This window comes from Podarcis muralis, chromosome 10, assembly GCF_964188315.1.
Source record: "Podarcis muralis chromosome 10, rPodMur119.hap1.1, whole genome shotgun sequence".
Classification (NCBI taxonomy): domain Eukaryota; kingdom Metazoa; phylum Chordata; class Lepidosauria; order Squamata; family Lacertidae; genus Podarcis; species Podarcis muralis.
Genome location: NC_135664.1, coordinates 42,064,726 through 42,082,399, shown reverse-complemented (window position 1 = coordinate 42,082,399; position 17,674 = coordinate 42,064,726). Strand labels below are relative to the sequence as shown.

Sequence of the window (17,674 nt, the reverse complement as noted above, 5' to 3'; positions counted from 1 at the left end):
CTTTCCCCAGGAAAAGTAGAGTAGGAAAGTTGACAACAGTGCTTAGTGTATTATTAGTATATTCAGGAAATATTACTATTATTATATATTAACTTTATATATCAGCCCTCATCCAAAGGCCACAGGATGGTTTACAAAAGAAAAACACAAAATACAATTTTGCATAAAAGTTTGGCAAGAAATAGTTTTAACTATTTTTGAGGTTGCTATGTTGATTGTTATTGATAATTTCACCGTTTTATGGTCTTTTGTGATATTTATGGCATGTCGTGTTTTATTTATTAAAGACCACCTTGTAGGAAAACAACACTAAAAGGTAGCCTAGAAATCTTTAAAATAATCAAATAAAAACAGAATAACAAAATCAAAAGCTTAAAAAGGGTCAATAGGAAATTTAGTACAACTCCATGTGCAAGTCAGAATACCCCGTTGCAAAGATGGTCCAGGTTTTCTTATCTTTCAATAAAAATGAATCAACTGCTCCTTCTGGCACCTGGTGGCAGCCCAGTCTTAAGAGATGGTACACTAGACAAATATGTGTGTATGCTGATCAATGCGCACCACTGCACCATTACCACATCACACAACATTACTCAGGAACAGCAGGGACATTTGTCCAGTGCGGTGAAGAGGTACAGTGACAAAAATGTGAAGAACTGGTACATAATGGCAATGGGAGGTGCCAGAACTGAGTTCTCATGAGTTGTTGCTGGGGGGGAAAGCCATTATTTAAAGTTACACATTTTTAAAGTGGTGGTGCGGGCCAGGGAAGAGAAATTGAGTCTGATCCAGACTTCACTTTCCACAGACAGAACGACCTCTTCTGCCAAAGGAAGACTTTTGATCCAGAAGGCAGATCCCATTGGTAGGAGGAGAGGTGCCTTTTGGCATTCTCCTTTCACCTGCACACTGCAGTGACATCTCCCACACTATTCCAAAGTGTCCCCCCAAAATCCAGCGGGAGGTAGTACTGGGAACTAAAGAGGGAATGAGCAGACGTCACCCTCCCTACACCAGCAAGTAAATCCCCCGAGTAGAACTCTGCTTAGGGGATGCTGCCGCAGATGAGAGTGAATTCTGGATCCAACCTACTGAATTGCTGGACTTTCATTGTGAATTTGGAATGATATGTTGCAGAGTAAGGCTGCAGTCTTATAAAAGTTATCAAAGAGTTTGCCCTATTAAATTCAACAAACATGCATACGACCAGCTGCATGGATCTTCATTCCAACAAATACTTATCATAATTAACAAGGAAGTTCACATGATGTGATGACAACTCAACCAAAATAGAGGTCCAATGCTTCTCATGAACCAAGGAACAAGCACAAGTAGTATTTCTCTTAGATATTCTTCAGGGTTTATTTTGATTGTTCTCTGCAAATTTCAGCCAGGAGCATAACCTGCTTGAAAAGGTTTGGATATTTCCCAGAAGAAATATAAAAACAGGAGGAAAATACCTACTTTTATTGCATAATATACTCGTACACAAAAATCTTTACCTGAGGATACAGTTACAGTATTCCCTTAGCTAACTCATAATGCTATGTGCTTTCCTACAAAGGCGCTTACTTATATCTAGGGTCCATTTGCCCTCAAGGAAAGTTTTAATGAATTAGCAGCAGCCTAGATCTAGAAAAATATTACATATCAAACACAGAGAGAAAATGCATAGAATTACATCAGATTCATTCAAGTTTTTGCTAAAGGAAGTCTCAGAACATGTTTTCCAATATTAACCTTAATTAACCTTTTATTTAACTGTGTAAATCTGTATTATTTAAAATGGTGAACTCCCCTCTATAGGTTTAAGATCACTAATGTGGCATCTCCTAGTGCATATAACTTATAGAATGAATGGTATGTATTAACAAAATAATAAGATTAATAACAAAATTAAAAGTGCAAGGAGAGAACAAGTGTATGGTGTTTGGATAGGCATAAACTCTTAAAGATTAAAACTTTTAAAGGCTAAAATAAATATTTTAGTCTTTGATTGCAATCCTGAAAACATTTAATGCAACTTTAATCCCATTGGATTGTAGACCCATTAAAATCAATGTACTTTAATTAGTCATGACCAACCAAAGTCCATTGATTTCTGTAGGTCTACTCCGAGTATGACTTAGCTGGATACTGCCTATTGACTCCAGCGGGGTTCAAAAACATGGCTTTACATTCAATTGCAATCTTTATTGTCTAGGTATTAGCAAACTTAGTAGCAGATTCCACATGAAGAAATAAATAAAAAAATAATTAATCAGGGTTAAACTTTAATAACAACAATAGCATGTAAGCACTGGATTGAAAAAAATAAAATAAAAGTTGAAACCCAACCACTTTCTCTGTTGAAGTCTACTGATGGCAATGATTCAAACCCAGCATAAGTTAATTCCCCCAAACTCCCTTCTGTTGATCTATTACAAAATAGATGTGTTCCCCCAAACAAGGGCAACAACTGGCCTTTTAAATATCATTGCTATAAAAATATGGTTTAGGATCCTGCATTATTTCCTAGGTACTACTAAAAAGGTTGGAAAGAATAGAACAGCAAGATGATAGGCAGCTGCTATATTCTAATTCAGAGAACCACTGTCAAAAGTGCTTGTCATATTGACCCTCCTAGAGCATTCTCTTTTTGGTAGACAGTATCTTCAGAAAGTCTCATTGCAGTAGGAATCATCACTATGTTGATGGTAACATTTCCCTTGCCCTTAAAAATCACAACTTCTTCCAGTATTCTCAGTTGTGATGTATTTTACACTTGTTTCTCAGCTCTTTTCAGGTATTCGCTTTGTTCTAAACACAAATGTACAATTCAGAAGCTGTTAGGTATCTATACTGAATATTGTGACCCAAGGGGGGGGGGGTGTTGGCATGGGATATGTGCAACAGCTTCCTGGTTTTCAGTTCCTACCAACACTAGCCAGGACCGAAAGCATATTCAGAATAAAAACAGTATAATAAATGAGCATTCACGTAAATCAATCAACCTCTCATTTCATACTGCATACAATATAGTTGGGCAGAAGAGATTATTCATTAACATTGTGTTGCATGCAATTTAGATTCTCCCCCCCCAAGCTATCAAGTTGTATGAGTATTTATTCTGACCTACCTTATAAGCTTTCTTCTGATGAAGTTACTGGTCTGGAAAGGCCATGTGTAGAATACCTTGAAGAAAACAAATACAAACATTCAAAAACTGCCCCTTTAGTGTCATCCAGCCCTATATAGTTAGTGTTATCATCAACATCTGATAAATGTCTGAATACATTATCTGCCAATGTAGCAAGGTAATTCAAACTGTTTTTCCAAGGTAGTGCTATATAGAATTTTTTTAAAAAGCAGTTTCATTTCACTCCACAAATTTATCCACAGATCATTGATTTTTATGATATGCCTAAAAAGCAACACTTAAATTGGTGTCAAATCATTTCATTTATTTATCACTGAAATATTTATTTCTGCATTTTTAAAAGTTTGCACTGCCAGGATTTTGGCTGGAGTTTTTGTTCCAGTTAAAACTCATAAGTCTACTACAATATCTAAATGCTTTCACAAGAAATACTACCTTCTGAACTTTGCATGTCACTGCAATTATAATTTAAAACCTTTATCGTTCCAGATATCCAACCTTAGCATTAAATTTTATTTATCTGAGTCACATGCTAAAAGTTAAGCTACAGGAACATGGTGCTTTGAAAATGGAAGTAGTTTAACTTGGGGTTGACACAACCCATTTACAGTTGCACCACAACAATCTCTGAATGGCCCCTGTATGTCTAGTGCCACAAATGAATAAACTGGACCAAATCAACAAATTATACCTCAGAAAACCAATCAAAATTCACACCTGTCTTTTAAAAGACCAGGATATCTAGGGAGAAGCAATAATTCCTATTAGATGCAAGACACAAAATAAAAATCATGTTTAAATGCAGTAAACAGTATTCATAATTGTTGGCTTACCATCGTTTTCTTTCTCTGCAAGCTTTGAGATGAATTCTGACGAACTGGGACTTCAGGAGAGCTGCGGCTGTCTTGTTGCTTCTGTGAGAGCTTCGGCAGCAAGTACAGAGAAAGCCTAAAAGCTTTCCTTGTCCTTTGCAGGACCAGAGATGCTGCCTGCAACCCTTGTTTAGCTCGTCCAGTGAATTCAGTGGCAGTTGCCTGTTGTCCAAGCAGGTCCATGGGAGCTATTACAACTACAGTCTCCTTCCTTCCTTCCTTCCTTCCTTCCTTCCTTCCTTCCTTCCTTCCTTCCTTATTATTTTTTTTGTCCTTGCCAGCCTGTGTTCTGAAGGTTTCTTTCCTTTTGCATTTATTTGCTTTCGGATTGGAGGGAGAGGGTCACAGATTTTCAATCTGAGATCAAAGGCAGACACGTAAGGGGGTGAAACATTGCATTCGCAGTTGTATTCAGCTCCCGGAGTGACTGCCTTTCTGGAAACCTCATGGTGTTCCTCACTGCATAAGCTCTAAGCTTTCTCTGTGATTACAAAAAAAAAAAGAAGGTATGATGAAAAATTTAAGCAAATGAGATTTCCCCTACAGCACTACCATCTCTCTCTCTCTCTCTCTCTCTCTCTCTCTCTCTCTCTCTCTCTCTCTCTCCTCTGCTGTCGAATAGTAGCTATCTTAGCAAACGAAAGCGCTTAATAAAGCCATGGTCAGACTGCTTACACTTGGCATTTGCTGCGATAACAAATCAGAAATGATAGCATCATACAGATTTATGATTTTTTTTGCCCCCGCAGTCACAAACATCAGACGTTTACTTTATAAAGAAACCTTTTAGATTCTCCCTGCCGTTTCCATAGTGATCTCATTTCCCCCCCTTTATCACAGATTGGCTGAAGTACTGCTACCCTTTGTACATTAAAAGGGTTGTGCTCACAACTGTCGATGGGATAGGACTGTAGCTACTTCCAAAGATGGAACAATATACTTTATTTAAGCCACACACAAAAAGCTTTCCATAATATTTGCATCCCCTGCACAGAATGGTAAGGCAGAATGTGATTTTGTCAAAATGTACACAGTTAAGTTACAACCGTTACATTCAAACATTATCTATGATACAGTTATTTAAGTGGTCAAAAAATATAAAACCATCTCTTTTTTCAAAAGCTTTAACATTGCATGCATTGCCCAAAATGTCACTTTTATTATTTTAACCTCATCCACAGCCAATGTTTATATTGGTGTTATTATCATTTATTTATTTTCTTTGCTGTTTGTTTTTTAAAAATGATGATCTGTTTAAAAAAGAGAGTTGTGGCATTATTCGGGGACATGTCTGCTTTGTCCTGGAATGCAACACTTTCTAAAAAAATCTCCTTGAACAAGGAGTTATTATAAAACTCCTAATATGTAGCATATATTATACACGCATTCTCCCTAAGTTTCCATCCCCAAATAAGATACAATAATCTTATTTGGCTCTACCCAGTGTATTGGAATGTATTTAACCTTCTTTCACAAATTTTCTTCCATAGTGTGAATTCCAAGAGCAGTTTACAGCTGTCCTGGGAGACTTCCTGTTGTAGACTAAGTTAGCTTATTAGAAAGTGATAATACTCCTAGTACTGATCTTCTGACATGCTATAAAAACAATAAAATCCCCAATTTATTGTGAGAATGCACAAAGCACATAGACAATTTAGGGGGGGCAGAATCTATGGGGGGAAATCTACAATTGTTTTGCAAACAATTGCATTCTGTATAATTTTCAGTAAAAGACAGGAAGGCAATGTGTATTTGAAATGAACAGGTAGGCAATTCAAGACAATTAAATGAAATGCCAGTTTGGACATAAAGGCCTCAGCCACACAAAAATTAGTCATACAACTGAAACCAATGGGACAAGTTGTTACTAACCAAGGCCCATTTCTATTTGTTGAAGTGGTGAAATTAACTTTTGCTGCATCAGGACCTTTATGTTCAAAGCTACCCCGTATTTATTCTACTTGCCAAAGTATTCCACTAGCTTCTGTCAGATAAGATTGCTGAAAAACAGGCAGTTGGATCCAGAGGAACTCCCTTCATCTGAAGAAGGTGCTCTGTATCCAATCCACTTTTGATACTAGTAGACGCCTCTCATCTGAAACTTATTTATCTCCCCCTTACCTTAGAAAAACTACTAAAACCATAATAAAAACAAATCCAATTAGAAAAGGATACTAAACTATGGAAGAAGAAAGCCCACTATCAGCCAGAACCAGCATCATCTCCAAGGCTTTTATTTAAAATGGTGGATGAAGCACTACCTTCAGAAGCTAAACATTCCTTGGTGAATTCATTTTGAGGTACATATATAAGACAGACAGACAGACAGCTAGATACACACACACACACACACACACACACACACACAGCTGATCAGTTGTGTGAACTTTTGGACTGTGGGTACACTATGCAAGTTTTCCATGCATTCACAAGCTGACTTACTCTTTCAGCCCCACTCCTCTTCATTTTCAGGTTAGCCCTGAAATATATAAGACTGTGGTGCAAAAGAACAGGCAGGAGCCTTAACTTACCCCTTCCATGCTTTTAGGAGTGTGCAAATAAATTTGTAAGAACCTTAACTCTCCTATTAAATGAAAGAAATTTGTAACCTGGAATTATTCCTCTAGCTGACACCAATCACAAATGGTCACTATGAATTATAGGACTATCCCTATATAATCAGTTGGGCTATATCTCCCATGACAACAATAAGCTTGGCTTATAAAAAGTTGATGCAGGTCTCTTCAAAATGTCTGGCTCATCTCCGCAAACGTATCATGTGTAAACAAACAACTCCTGTTTAAAAGAGCCCTAAAAAATAGAGCATTTATAATGAATATCCTGAAACTATGGGCTTCAATAATATCAAAGTCGGCATTAACTCTTATTTTAAGGCTTTCAAAATTCCAATTAGTTTTCTATGATTTAATTACAATTTAATCCATTTTCACACACTTACCTTACATTCCTGATTCTAGCTGGAAACAAATTGAAGTCCTGAAATACAACATTTTCTAATACCTCATAATAATTTCTAACCCCCGATTTGCCTAAAACATATTTTGGTTCATTTAAAAAGGTTTTTGAAAAGTATCCAACTTGAGTTCAATGGGCATTATGACTACAGAAAAATGCAGTACAGTCCTATGCATGAACATCTCAGAAGTAAGACTCATTTATTTCAGTGGGGTTTATTTCCAGGTAAGTGGGTCTAGGATCGCTCCCTAAAAATTTGATGAATTAGGAGACAAAAAGAGGTAAATACTCAGTTCCAGTGTATTCCACTATATTATCTACATAATTTACTAACTGCATTTAATGCCTACCTGGAACATTAAAAAAACTCTTTCATATCAACTGACACACAGAACACTTAATACATGTACAATGACGCCTTATCCCAAATCAGGTTAGTCCATCTATGGTCTGGTGTGACTAGCAGTACAACTCCTGGTCTCAAGTAGTGTTTTTCCTCAGCTCAGCAGCTATTTGGAGCTTCCAGGGATTTAAATTTGAAGCTTCTCCATGCGAGACGTGTTGTCTATCCCTGACATTAATTAAAACCTAGCATTTGTGTGATTTCTTTTCTGCCGGAATACGAAGCTATGGAATAGGTAAAGTTCACACACCTCTCATCCACCCTGATTTTAACCAAATGTCCTTGTTTCCCCTAGATACACAACCTGCAAGCTATGCCCACATTATTTTACTGCTGCTTCTGGAATCAGTCTTCATAATAAAATGTTCTGAAAATAGTTAGGCTCCTCAATAGTTAACTAGCTCCCTGAAACTCAGGAGGACTTCCATTTCATTCAACCTTTCTCTTTCTTTCTTTCTTTCTTTCTTTCTTTGTTTCTTTCTTTCTTTCCATTCAATAAAGGAGATGGATCCAGCAAAAAGGCTAGTTATGGGGCCCTGGGGAGTGGTGCTACCAGGAAGGCCCCTTGCTCACCCTTTTAGGTGTCTTAGGGAAAGGGGATAGGCAGTACCACATTTTCCATTTTCAGGGGTTGTCATGCTATTGCCTGCAAGCTGCTCATTTCCCCACTTATAGCTCTGCAGGTAGTTTGTGTTTAAATAGAGTGGCCCATAGATCAACCAACACTGTGAGTCTGACTCTTTCTTCCCAACTTCAGGTTGCAGGTTTGTCCATGAACTAAGAATGAAAAAGGCTGAAAACGTTTTAGCCAGTCATAGGCAGTCTTCTGTTTAGCTCTCTCAAGTTAAATGCCTTTAGGCAACCCACATTCGGCAGGCTTACCCAATATAAGTAGGGAGGCCAGCAGGCATCCCCATTACCTAACAAATTTCTTTCTAGAAGGTACATTCACCTTTTCAGCAATGAAGGTTAAATGAAGTTGACTGCAGGTCTCAAATTTCCCAGAAGTTGAGCATGGATACTTTGGAACTAGTGATAATACATTTATAGCATTTATATCAACACACACACGCAAACACATATAATTTATATCAAATTTACATAAGGGTTTGCTTCCAAATTTAACTCACGTAAGCCTAGAAAAAATATGTATGCACACACTATCAGATTATCACTAAAACAGATCATTCTCCTTCCAAACAGATTGTCATTCCATGCTCCCAAAATACCAAACTGTAACAAAATACAATGCTTTATTTGTCAGACATGTTCATTAATAACTGATACCAAGTGCTGAACTAGAGTTCAGTGTTTCCAGTGCCATCTGTATGTTTGGCTTCTAAATAGTATACATAATTATTTGGGAAAATTAGGGAACTGTAGAAGCTAAAGCCAGAATATTGTTGCAGAAGTATGCCAAGTCTGTATTTGTGGAATACATTCCAATTCCTGACGCTTCAGAAATCACACAAATGAAATGACAAGCACTGCTGATGCTCAAATTAAGTGTCAAAGGTCAATGAAAAGGGCAAAACATGAACTCCTTCCTTCAATAGGAAAGTATCCAAGTAACTTTGTAAGCACAAACTCATAAAATGAACTGAGGAATCTACTAATTTAAAGTTGTATACCTAACAAGCATGACAAACATGAAACTATGGATTGTTGCCAACTAAATCTAGTCAGAGCAGACTTATTAATGGGTCCATTAATTGAACCTTTTTCACTTTCAATGGGTTTACTGTGAGTAAGAATAGCAGAGGATGTAACCTTATGAAAAAAGATACCTGTATTTAATTAACCTAGGCTGTTTGCAATTAATTTTCGGTGGTGGAAACTTGTTCCTCCAAACAAAGGTCACAGTCCAGGCACAATCCACAGAACCGCAAGACTCATTCTGAATGACCAGAAGGTTGCTTTTTTAAAAAAATAAAAAATAAAAACAACTCTTTTTCTTTTCAACAGCAGCTCTTCATCCACATTCCAAATGGCTTTTGAAATCCCCCTGAGTTTCAAATGTAGCTTGCCGTGCCGCATGGATGACTGCTGTTTGACAAAAGAAGTTAGGCTCAAAAGCTCTGCTGGGCATGCTGAGTTAGCTATGTGGGGGCCATGAACTGTGGACCATGGTTTTATTTACCTGTTTATGAATGCTAGATTCCAATGCTACCCCCCCCCATACATTTAAAGCATGTTATCCCACCCAAAGGATCATGGGAACTGTAGTTTACCCCTCATAGAGGTACAGTTCCTAGCACCCTTAACAAACAACAATTGCCAGAATTCGGGGGAGGGGGGAATGTATGATGTGACTGTAGCCATTATTTATGTGACTTGGAGACCTCTGCACTGCTTTTTACTTCATGACATAATTCAAAATTATGGTTTCTGAGGGACAAACAACATGCACATCCATTTATTTGGCTATAAAGTGGAGGTGGGAATTCATTTACTAGACCAAGTGGGGATCAGGGGGAAATCTACCCTTCACCCATTCTGGACTCCACTGCTTCACAGCTTTTTTCCTCCGTCAAGTCACTTCTGATATTGGAGCCATGTTGAGATATAGCCAAATATGCACACGTCCTGTTCTTGATTCTGAGCTGGCCATCGCATGCAGGTCATGTGTAAAATGTTAATTCTGCTTTAGACCAGCATCAGAACTGCCTTTTGCCCTGCATCTTCCAGTTTAAGAACCATAGTCCATAGAAATATTTATGGAATATTACATTTCACTCTGGGTTAAGCTTCAGTGACTTCTCAGACAGAACTAGGTGGTTGTTTATTGTTGCTGCTGGAGAGAATTGAGTATATTTTCATTAAAAGTTAATGTAGTGAACTTCAGATTTACTTGCTTCTCTAAACCTCACATGGCTATAATATTCGTGATCATGTGACATTAATAAAACAAATTCAGAAGATAGACAACATTAGTACAGCATTAGTGCCACCAGAACCTTTACCAAATAGGTGATGCCATTGAATGCTTTAGAATTACCCACAGAGTGGAACCACTGCATTTCCGGTCATGTTTACCACCTCCAAACTTAAGTCTGTAACTATTTTAAGTGTTGTATATGTGAATGGGCTAACATCTCACTGAGTGATGCCATGTGAGACAGGTCCTATTCTGGAAGAACTGAAAATGCTACTAACATCAAATACCTCATTTTGGACAAGTGCTCTTCAGCTTTTTCTCAAGGATGACTATAACTGGGTGATGACAATGTTTTTACTATATTTTATTGTTCAAACCAAAACAGGATTCTGGGCACTACCACAATGTGAAAGATAAACATCAATAACAACTGTCAGTCTTTCGGGGAATAAGAGAATAGTGCCAGGAGAATTTGGGAACTTGCTCATTTCTGCTATGGATGCCATTTGTTGCCTATTTGATGAAAAGCTATGGAAGCAGTTTATAGCTGACATTGCCTGAAGATTTCAGATCTTTTCCATTAAAGTTTCTGTCAGTAGAAGACAGAATTAACCACTCTATTTCTCACAAAAATCAAGTCATCCTTGGACAACAAAGGCTGTATTATTTTTACAAAAGAATAAAGGCTGAAAAGTAATAACAGCATATTTGATACAGAAAGAAACTTTCCCCTTTCAGCACAACAATATAATATTTAAAATCTTTTTATCATGATTTTCTTGTGATGGGACCTGAATTCTGTTCATATCTTCAGGCTGAAAACGTTATTATTTCATTTTAAATATTACAAGGTTCATATATAGAATGTCGTCCTGAAACTACAAAAACTATAAGGTTTTTTAAAGTTTTTCTTTCACTTCTCCATTTGGTCAGCTGGTTTATGAGACACGGAACCATATTTTCTCATAGAAAATGAATATATGCCAGCCAAATAATCCTCTAGAAATTATATTTAGTCTACAAATAATTTTTATATATTAAAAAAATCATACGGAAATGCCTTACCATGATGAGCCATCGTATCAAAACTTGGTCCAGTTAAGAACTGGGGTTTGAGTAGTCTTAGAGTGTAAGCTTCTTCCTGGAACTCACCACTGTCTTTTTAGATTTCAAATCTTAATTCCTTGCTTGAATAAACAGTGAATCTCTTCTATATGACCAAGCAATCGAAACAAATGACAATGAAGCTAAGAGCAAAGGCACTAAATTCTTCAGTTGTGTAACCCCAATAAAAAAAGCTTCCAGAGGAGTATAACTCTATTGCAGCATAAATGACAAAAATCCCTTGAAGACTAATAAATGTTTTAAGAATGATTTTATTTATTTAAGCATTTCTGTCCTGTCCTTCTAGTTTCTATGCACCACTTAGGGTGGCTTGCAACAGTTTTAAATCCCTACACAATAAGAATATATTAAAATGTAAAACACAATTAAAAAATATACAACAGTAAAATACACAACAGTACTTATTGTGACATAGGCTTTCAAGGGTTAGAGCCTACTTCTTTGGCTGCATGGTGAATTAAAGTATATGTGCAAGAATATCTCTGTGGCTGCAATAACTGATCACACAACCATCTTAGTATTTAGTATTATTATTTTTCCTATTTATTTCTATAACCAACTGTGCACGTTGAACTTCACAAAAATCTGGTATAGCAGGCCCTACTCTAAAGCTTTCCTGTCTAAAATACAACAGAGGAATGCAGTCCATAGAGGTTGAGTAACAGTGCAGAGAATATGTGCTGAGCCTTAGCTGCAATAAGGTACAAGGCAGATGTTGTGCACTCCAGATGTTGTTGACTACAATTTTCATCATCCCTCACAATTAGCCATGCTGGCAGGGGCTGATGGGAGTTGTAGTGTGCAGCATTTGGATGCTACCTCTGGTACAGTGGGATGAAAAGATGAGTTTGGAAGAGGGATTTAAAAGGTAATAAAGCGGGTGGTCACAACAGAGGCAGTTGGGGAGCCAATTGCAGGGGGGAAAAGAGACAGCAAGAAAAAATGAGAAGGGTCTCACTTTCAGTGAGATAACAATATTTATTCAAAACCGAACAAAGAGACTTAAACTGTATTCTCACTTGCTTTGGGATCCCAAACCCACCTTTTGAACTCAATGGGATGTATTTCTGAGTAGTGCTTCTTTATTGTAGATCTTATTATGATTTATGTGGAAATTGTTCAATTTGGTTCTGTAGTTTTTGATGTTTTATGTATGATTTATGACTGCTTTTATTATGTTGTAATTATGTATTTTTTCATGTTGCAAGCCACCTTGAGCATGATTCAAACTATGGAAAGGTGGCATACAAACAAAATTATGTACGTGTGTATGAAACCTCTAGGCAGAGGTTGTGTATGAAACCTCAAGGTAGAATTGTATGGGCTGCCTCCCCTTTTTCTGCCTCTGCATTTACCTGTCATGAGAGGCCAGGTTTGGCCAGAGGGGATTGGTTGCCCTTTTGACACCGCACTTTTTTGGGATGTATTGGGTGAAAAGGTGAATGAACCCTTGATGTTGTTCATTCACCTTTGTTCATTCACCTGATGTTCTTAGGTCCTGTGATAATGTTGCCAGGTTGGATATGGATACTAAATTGCCACCTGGATTTGTTGCAGAGCCCAGAAGCAGCTCAGCAGCAGGTGCATTGCTGTTGCTTATTGGGGAAGGACAGAAGAAAGTGGCAAGGTCAGCATGGTGCAAACACACAGGCAGAACTAATCTGGCACTGCTTCCAGTAGGTTCGCACTGCAATAATCTTGCTGCTGCTTTACCCTTGTGCCTTCTGGTAAGCTAGACTGACCACCTGCTGGAAAGCACACACATTTGAACAGCAAACCACTTCTGGCAGAGCCTGGCATCTGTGTTTGTTTCCCTGTAATTGTAGGTGGTAAGTAGCTGTTTTGTGTGAGGGGGCTGTCTGTATTGGAGAGGTAATAACTGTGGGTGAAAGTGCTGTTCTGTCACCGTTGGTCCTGTGTCTTCTGTATAGTAGATTCTTTCCAGCAGAGATGTACATTGACAAAAGGATTTTGTTCAGACCCTGATTCAGCACTTTAGAAAACAGCCCACCTCAGTCTAAGACATTTTATGGATAGTCTGATTCATCTGAACTGAATGAAATTTGCAGGTGTATTAGACCCTCCAATCTAGATAAGGCCTGCCAAATTACAGGCAAATAAATCTGTGCTTGATACCTTTAAACCACAAAGCACTTCAGGAGACCTCTTTGATTTCTGCTTCCTTGTAGAGGTCCTGGTGAAGTAGACTTTCATTCAGAAAAGCCTATGTCACATTATATCAGACTTCAAAAAATATGACCCCAAACCATTTGAAGCTCTTACACCACAGTTGACCACAACCACAGAATGCCATTGAGGGTATGTCTCACATTGCACACTGAATTTAAGCCATTTTGTGCAGGGGGGGAACCAAATTCTGCCAATGTTTATAAAATTATGTGTATTCTGAGGTGTAATGTGATATCTCTTGCCTTCATATGGCTCACAAACAATAGCAGGAATGATCAAATATACTTATTTCAATTTCCTAGACATTATCTATCAGCCAGAATTTCCTTCTATTCTACCTGTCGTCTACAGCGAAGTACCCTGGCAAAGTCATTCAGTGCCCATTTCTCTAGTTATATTATGAAGTGCCAAAGACATGATCCATTGATAAATGTGAGACTTGCTCTTGGCACAGGAAGTCAGACAGTGCCACCTTAATGATTGATATAACACACTGCAATTCTGTTGTCTATCAATAGCTGTCCTGGTTTCTGTTATATGCAATTGAAGGAAAGCTTTCAGTGCTAACTTAATAGCTTTCAGTTCTCTAATCTCTACTACTGTCCACAAACTTAAAAAATGAGAAGTTCAAGATGAGTACACTGCCTTGAAGTTATCCAGAACTTGGAGAAAAACCGTAACAATAGAACATGCATTCAGCTCAATTCATTACTTCAAATCTACTTCTGTCGTTCTAAGTTAACAATGTATAAATGTGTTTATTGCAGTTCTGTTTTTATTATAAATCAGATTACCACTTTAGCAGTAAATTATATTTGCATTCTGCATGCTTCTTCCTTTCAAATAATAGACTAAACAGTTAGCATATAATTTGGGTGCAAATCAGTAAAATGTTTATCATATTGCAAACACTGCCTTCCCCACATTAACACTGTTGTAAGACTTTGAAAATATTAACTACACAAGGAAAATATACTCATTAGCCTTAATATGATCACAAACAAACAAATGCCCTAGCTTTAAATTGCTTTTCAAAGCTGATTTTCTATATTTATAATCAATTTTCTAAGTAAAGTGCATCCATCATTATGAAAAGGCATAATGAAAGTCATGCGCATATTTCTGTCTTCAAATGACAGTGATTGAGAAAGGAGCAACTGCTTTCAGCAGACAGTAAGCAGCTGGTATCCTTAGATAAGGAAATCATTGCACATGGACAAGCTTCCAGTATTATGTAAAAATAAAGCAGGCAGAGAAGATGTCTCAGCAGTTGGCCCTTTTGTTCAGGCAGCATAATTTATAGTCAATATCCATAACATAACTTAATTATCAAATTACGCTTACAATCATTGGCATTAGTACATTCCATGCTGTCAACATATATCTCTACCAGAAAGGACCACTTTTAACTTTCTGAAGGAGGTTGAGATATAACAGTTTAACTGTAAACACTTGAAAAAGCTTGATTTACATTTACATTTTTAAAACATTTCATTTTGCTTTTCCTTAAAACCATAAAGCTATGTACAGTGGTACCTCGGGTTAAGAACTTAATTCGTTTTGGAGGTCCGTTCTTAACCTGAAAGTGTTCTTAACCTGAGGTACCACTTTAGCTAATGGGGCCTCCTGCTGCCTCTGTGCAGCCACCATGCAATTTATGTTCTCATCCTGAGGTAAAGTTCTTAACCCAAGGTAACATTTCTGGGTTAGCGGAGTCTGTAACCTGAAGCGTCTGTAACCCGAGGTACCACTGTACAATCTAAAAACAAAATTACAGAAAAATCAACCATAACACACACACAAAAGAAACAAAGGAACTGGTTTTAACTGTCATCAAAGTCAGTTTGCCATTCAGAGATGTTTAATAAAATGGCAAGGTTATCCTGAGATGAAAACCATGAATGTCGTATGATCCTTTGTGTCATCCCAGTCATAAGGTTGGGTGAAAATTCTACTTCAAGCTACAAACTTAGAACATAATTTATTGGCAGCCTATTTTAAGCCCTAAATGCACAGGCTGTAGCCTCATGCGGTCAGGAAGACCTCCAAGATGGGGCTAGGCAAAGACAACTTCCCAAGGCAGCACCATCTTGGATTCACTTTGTTCCCCTGCCCACAATGTAGAGAAAGATGATAAAACTATGGGAGAAGGAGAATGGTATCAGCCAGAGTGATGATGAAATCTGACCAATCAGCTGGCCAGCACAAAGACAGAGAAAGGAGAAGGCTGCCCAGTCTATGAAGAGCAGCCTACAGCTTAGTGGCATAGCATGTGCTCTGCATGTATGGGATTCCTAAGAGGCGTCTGCTGGATCAGGCCAATAGCCCATCTAGTCCATCAGCCTGGTCTCATAGTGGCCAACCAGATGCCACGAATAGCCTTATCCTCAATGAATTTAAATAATCCTCTTATAAAGCCATCCAAGTTGGTGGCCAATACCGCCTCCTGTGGGAGCCAGTTCCATAGTTTAACTATGTACAACTGAAAAAACTACTTTTTTTAATTGGTCCAGCACCTAATCTTATTCCCTGGTGTCTCAGGTTGAAGAATCGCAGAGTATTGCAAAGATCCATGCCTGAGACTTTTGAGAGCTCTTGTCAGCCAAAGAAGACAATGCTGGGATAGATGGATCAGTGACATGAATCAGCATAAGCAACTTCATATATGTACTCTGAGCGTTGAAAACTTTGAGGCTGGGAGGGTGCCTTGTTTTTGAAAGAGCAGTTGCCATATCCTTTTCGCTACCAAACAGGGTAACTGAGGGTTGATGCACAAGGTCAACATGTTAACAAATGGTAAAGTGTGGTGATAAATCCATTTCTACACACAACACACACACACCGCTTTTTATCAGCCTATGGCATGATATCTGCAGCTTTTGGCAGTTGAACCATCCCAGATACTGTGATCATCATCTGAGGCTCTTCTTTGGGTACCTCCCCCACAAGAGATCCAGAGGGGGAAAACACTGGAGCTGGCCTTTTCTGTGGTGGCTCCCCATTTATGGAATGCTCTCCACAAGGAGGCTTGCTTGGCCCCTTCAGTACATATATTTAGGTGCCTGTGAAAACGTTTCTCTTCAACCAGGCATTCGGCTGCTTAACATTCTATGGCCTTTCAAATGTGTCTGTGGAGGGGGAGGGTTATTGGTTTGTTTTGCTTTTGCTTTATTATGTATTTTGTGTTTTCAGTTTTTGTTTTTAATGGTGTGAACTGCTCTGTGATTTTCAGATAAAGGGCAGTATACAAATTTAATGAAATAAATAGATAGATATTGACCTTTTTGTCTTAAGGAGACTCTGCTATTTTCACATGTCACTGAAAATCCATGTGTTTAAGAGCTGTGTCAAGCCAATGGACCATTTAAAAATCTTACAGTCAAGAATTTGGAGTCTGTTCTAAGCCTTCTGAGCAGATGAGAGGGAACACACTGGTGGAAAGACTTCTTAATCCCCACTGTCATTCATCTGGTATCTACTGAACTTGGCTGGAACAATACCTGATAACACCAGGTTCTGCTGCTGGTTCTGTTAATTAGGGGGTGTTCTGATGTGCAAATACTTTTTAGAAACTAACCCTAGCTCTGACCATACAATGTCCTGTGGCACATGGATTAACTTCAGTTCAATTACAGGTTTTCTCCAATTGCCTATGCTCTAGTTAAGAATTACTCCAGTGGTGTCTTGGACAAACTATGGCTGTGTGGCAATGTCCTGGCCTTAGCTGGTTAAGCCCTTCAGTCACTTAAATTCAAGGTTCTGACCTTTGTACAATGTTAGGATTTTTCTTCCTTCCTCACTGCACAGCCACATGTTCAAAGAGTGATCTATAGGCTTAGTTTTAGAAACATTTTCACCGTTTCTAAATAAGGCAGCATTTTTTCTTAAAGCAGAAAAATACAGAACGATAATCTGTCTCTGTGTTTATGTACTGTAATTAAGGATTGTGTTAACACTGCTCAGGGAGATGCTGAAGGTACATGGGCTGTGGGTGGTGACAGGCAGTGGCTGAGAATGAGATGTGAAAGCAAAACTGATTAGTGGAGCAGAGATATGGTGTTGTGACTTAACTGCTTATTTTCTTGCTTTCC

At 38.1% G+C, this 17,674-nt stretch overlaps 1 protein-coding gene across 2 annotated transcripts in view; it reads right to left on the bottom strand.

Annotated features, from left to right (window-relative positions):
• Window positions 1–5,362, bottom strand: part of LOC144328977 (uncharacterized) — a 106,689-nt gene extending 101,327 nt beyond the window's left edge. The window contains exons 1-2 of one of the 2 annotated variants that reach the window (XM_077934834.1): window positions 3,973–5,362; window positions 3,119–3,174 (exon numbers count right to left, since the gene is read on the bottom strand). In XM_077934834.1, coding sequence (XP_077790960.1) covers window positions 3,119–3,174; window positions 3,973–4,194 — 278 coding nt within the window. In that variant the 5' untranslated portion in view covers window positions 4,195–5,362. The remainder of the gene's footprint in view (window positions 1–3,118; window positions 3,175–3,972) is intronic. The other variant, XM_077934831.1, reaches the window with a different exon arrangement.
• Window positions 5,363–17,674: the final 12,312 nt, after the last annotated feature.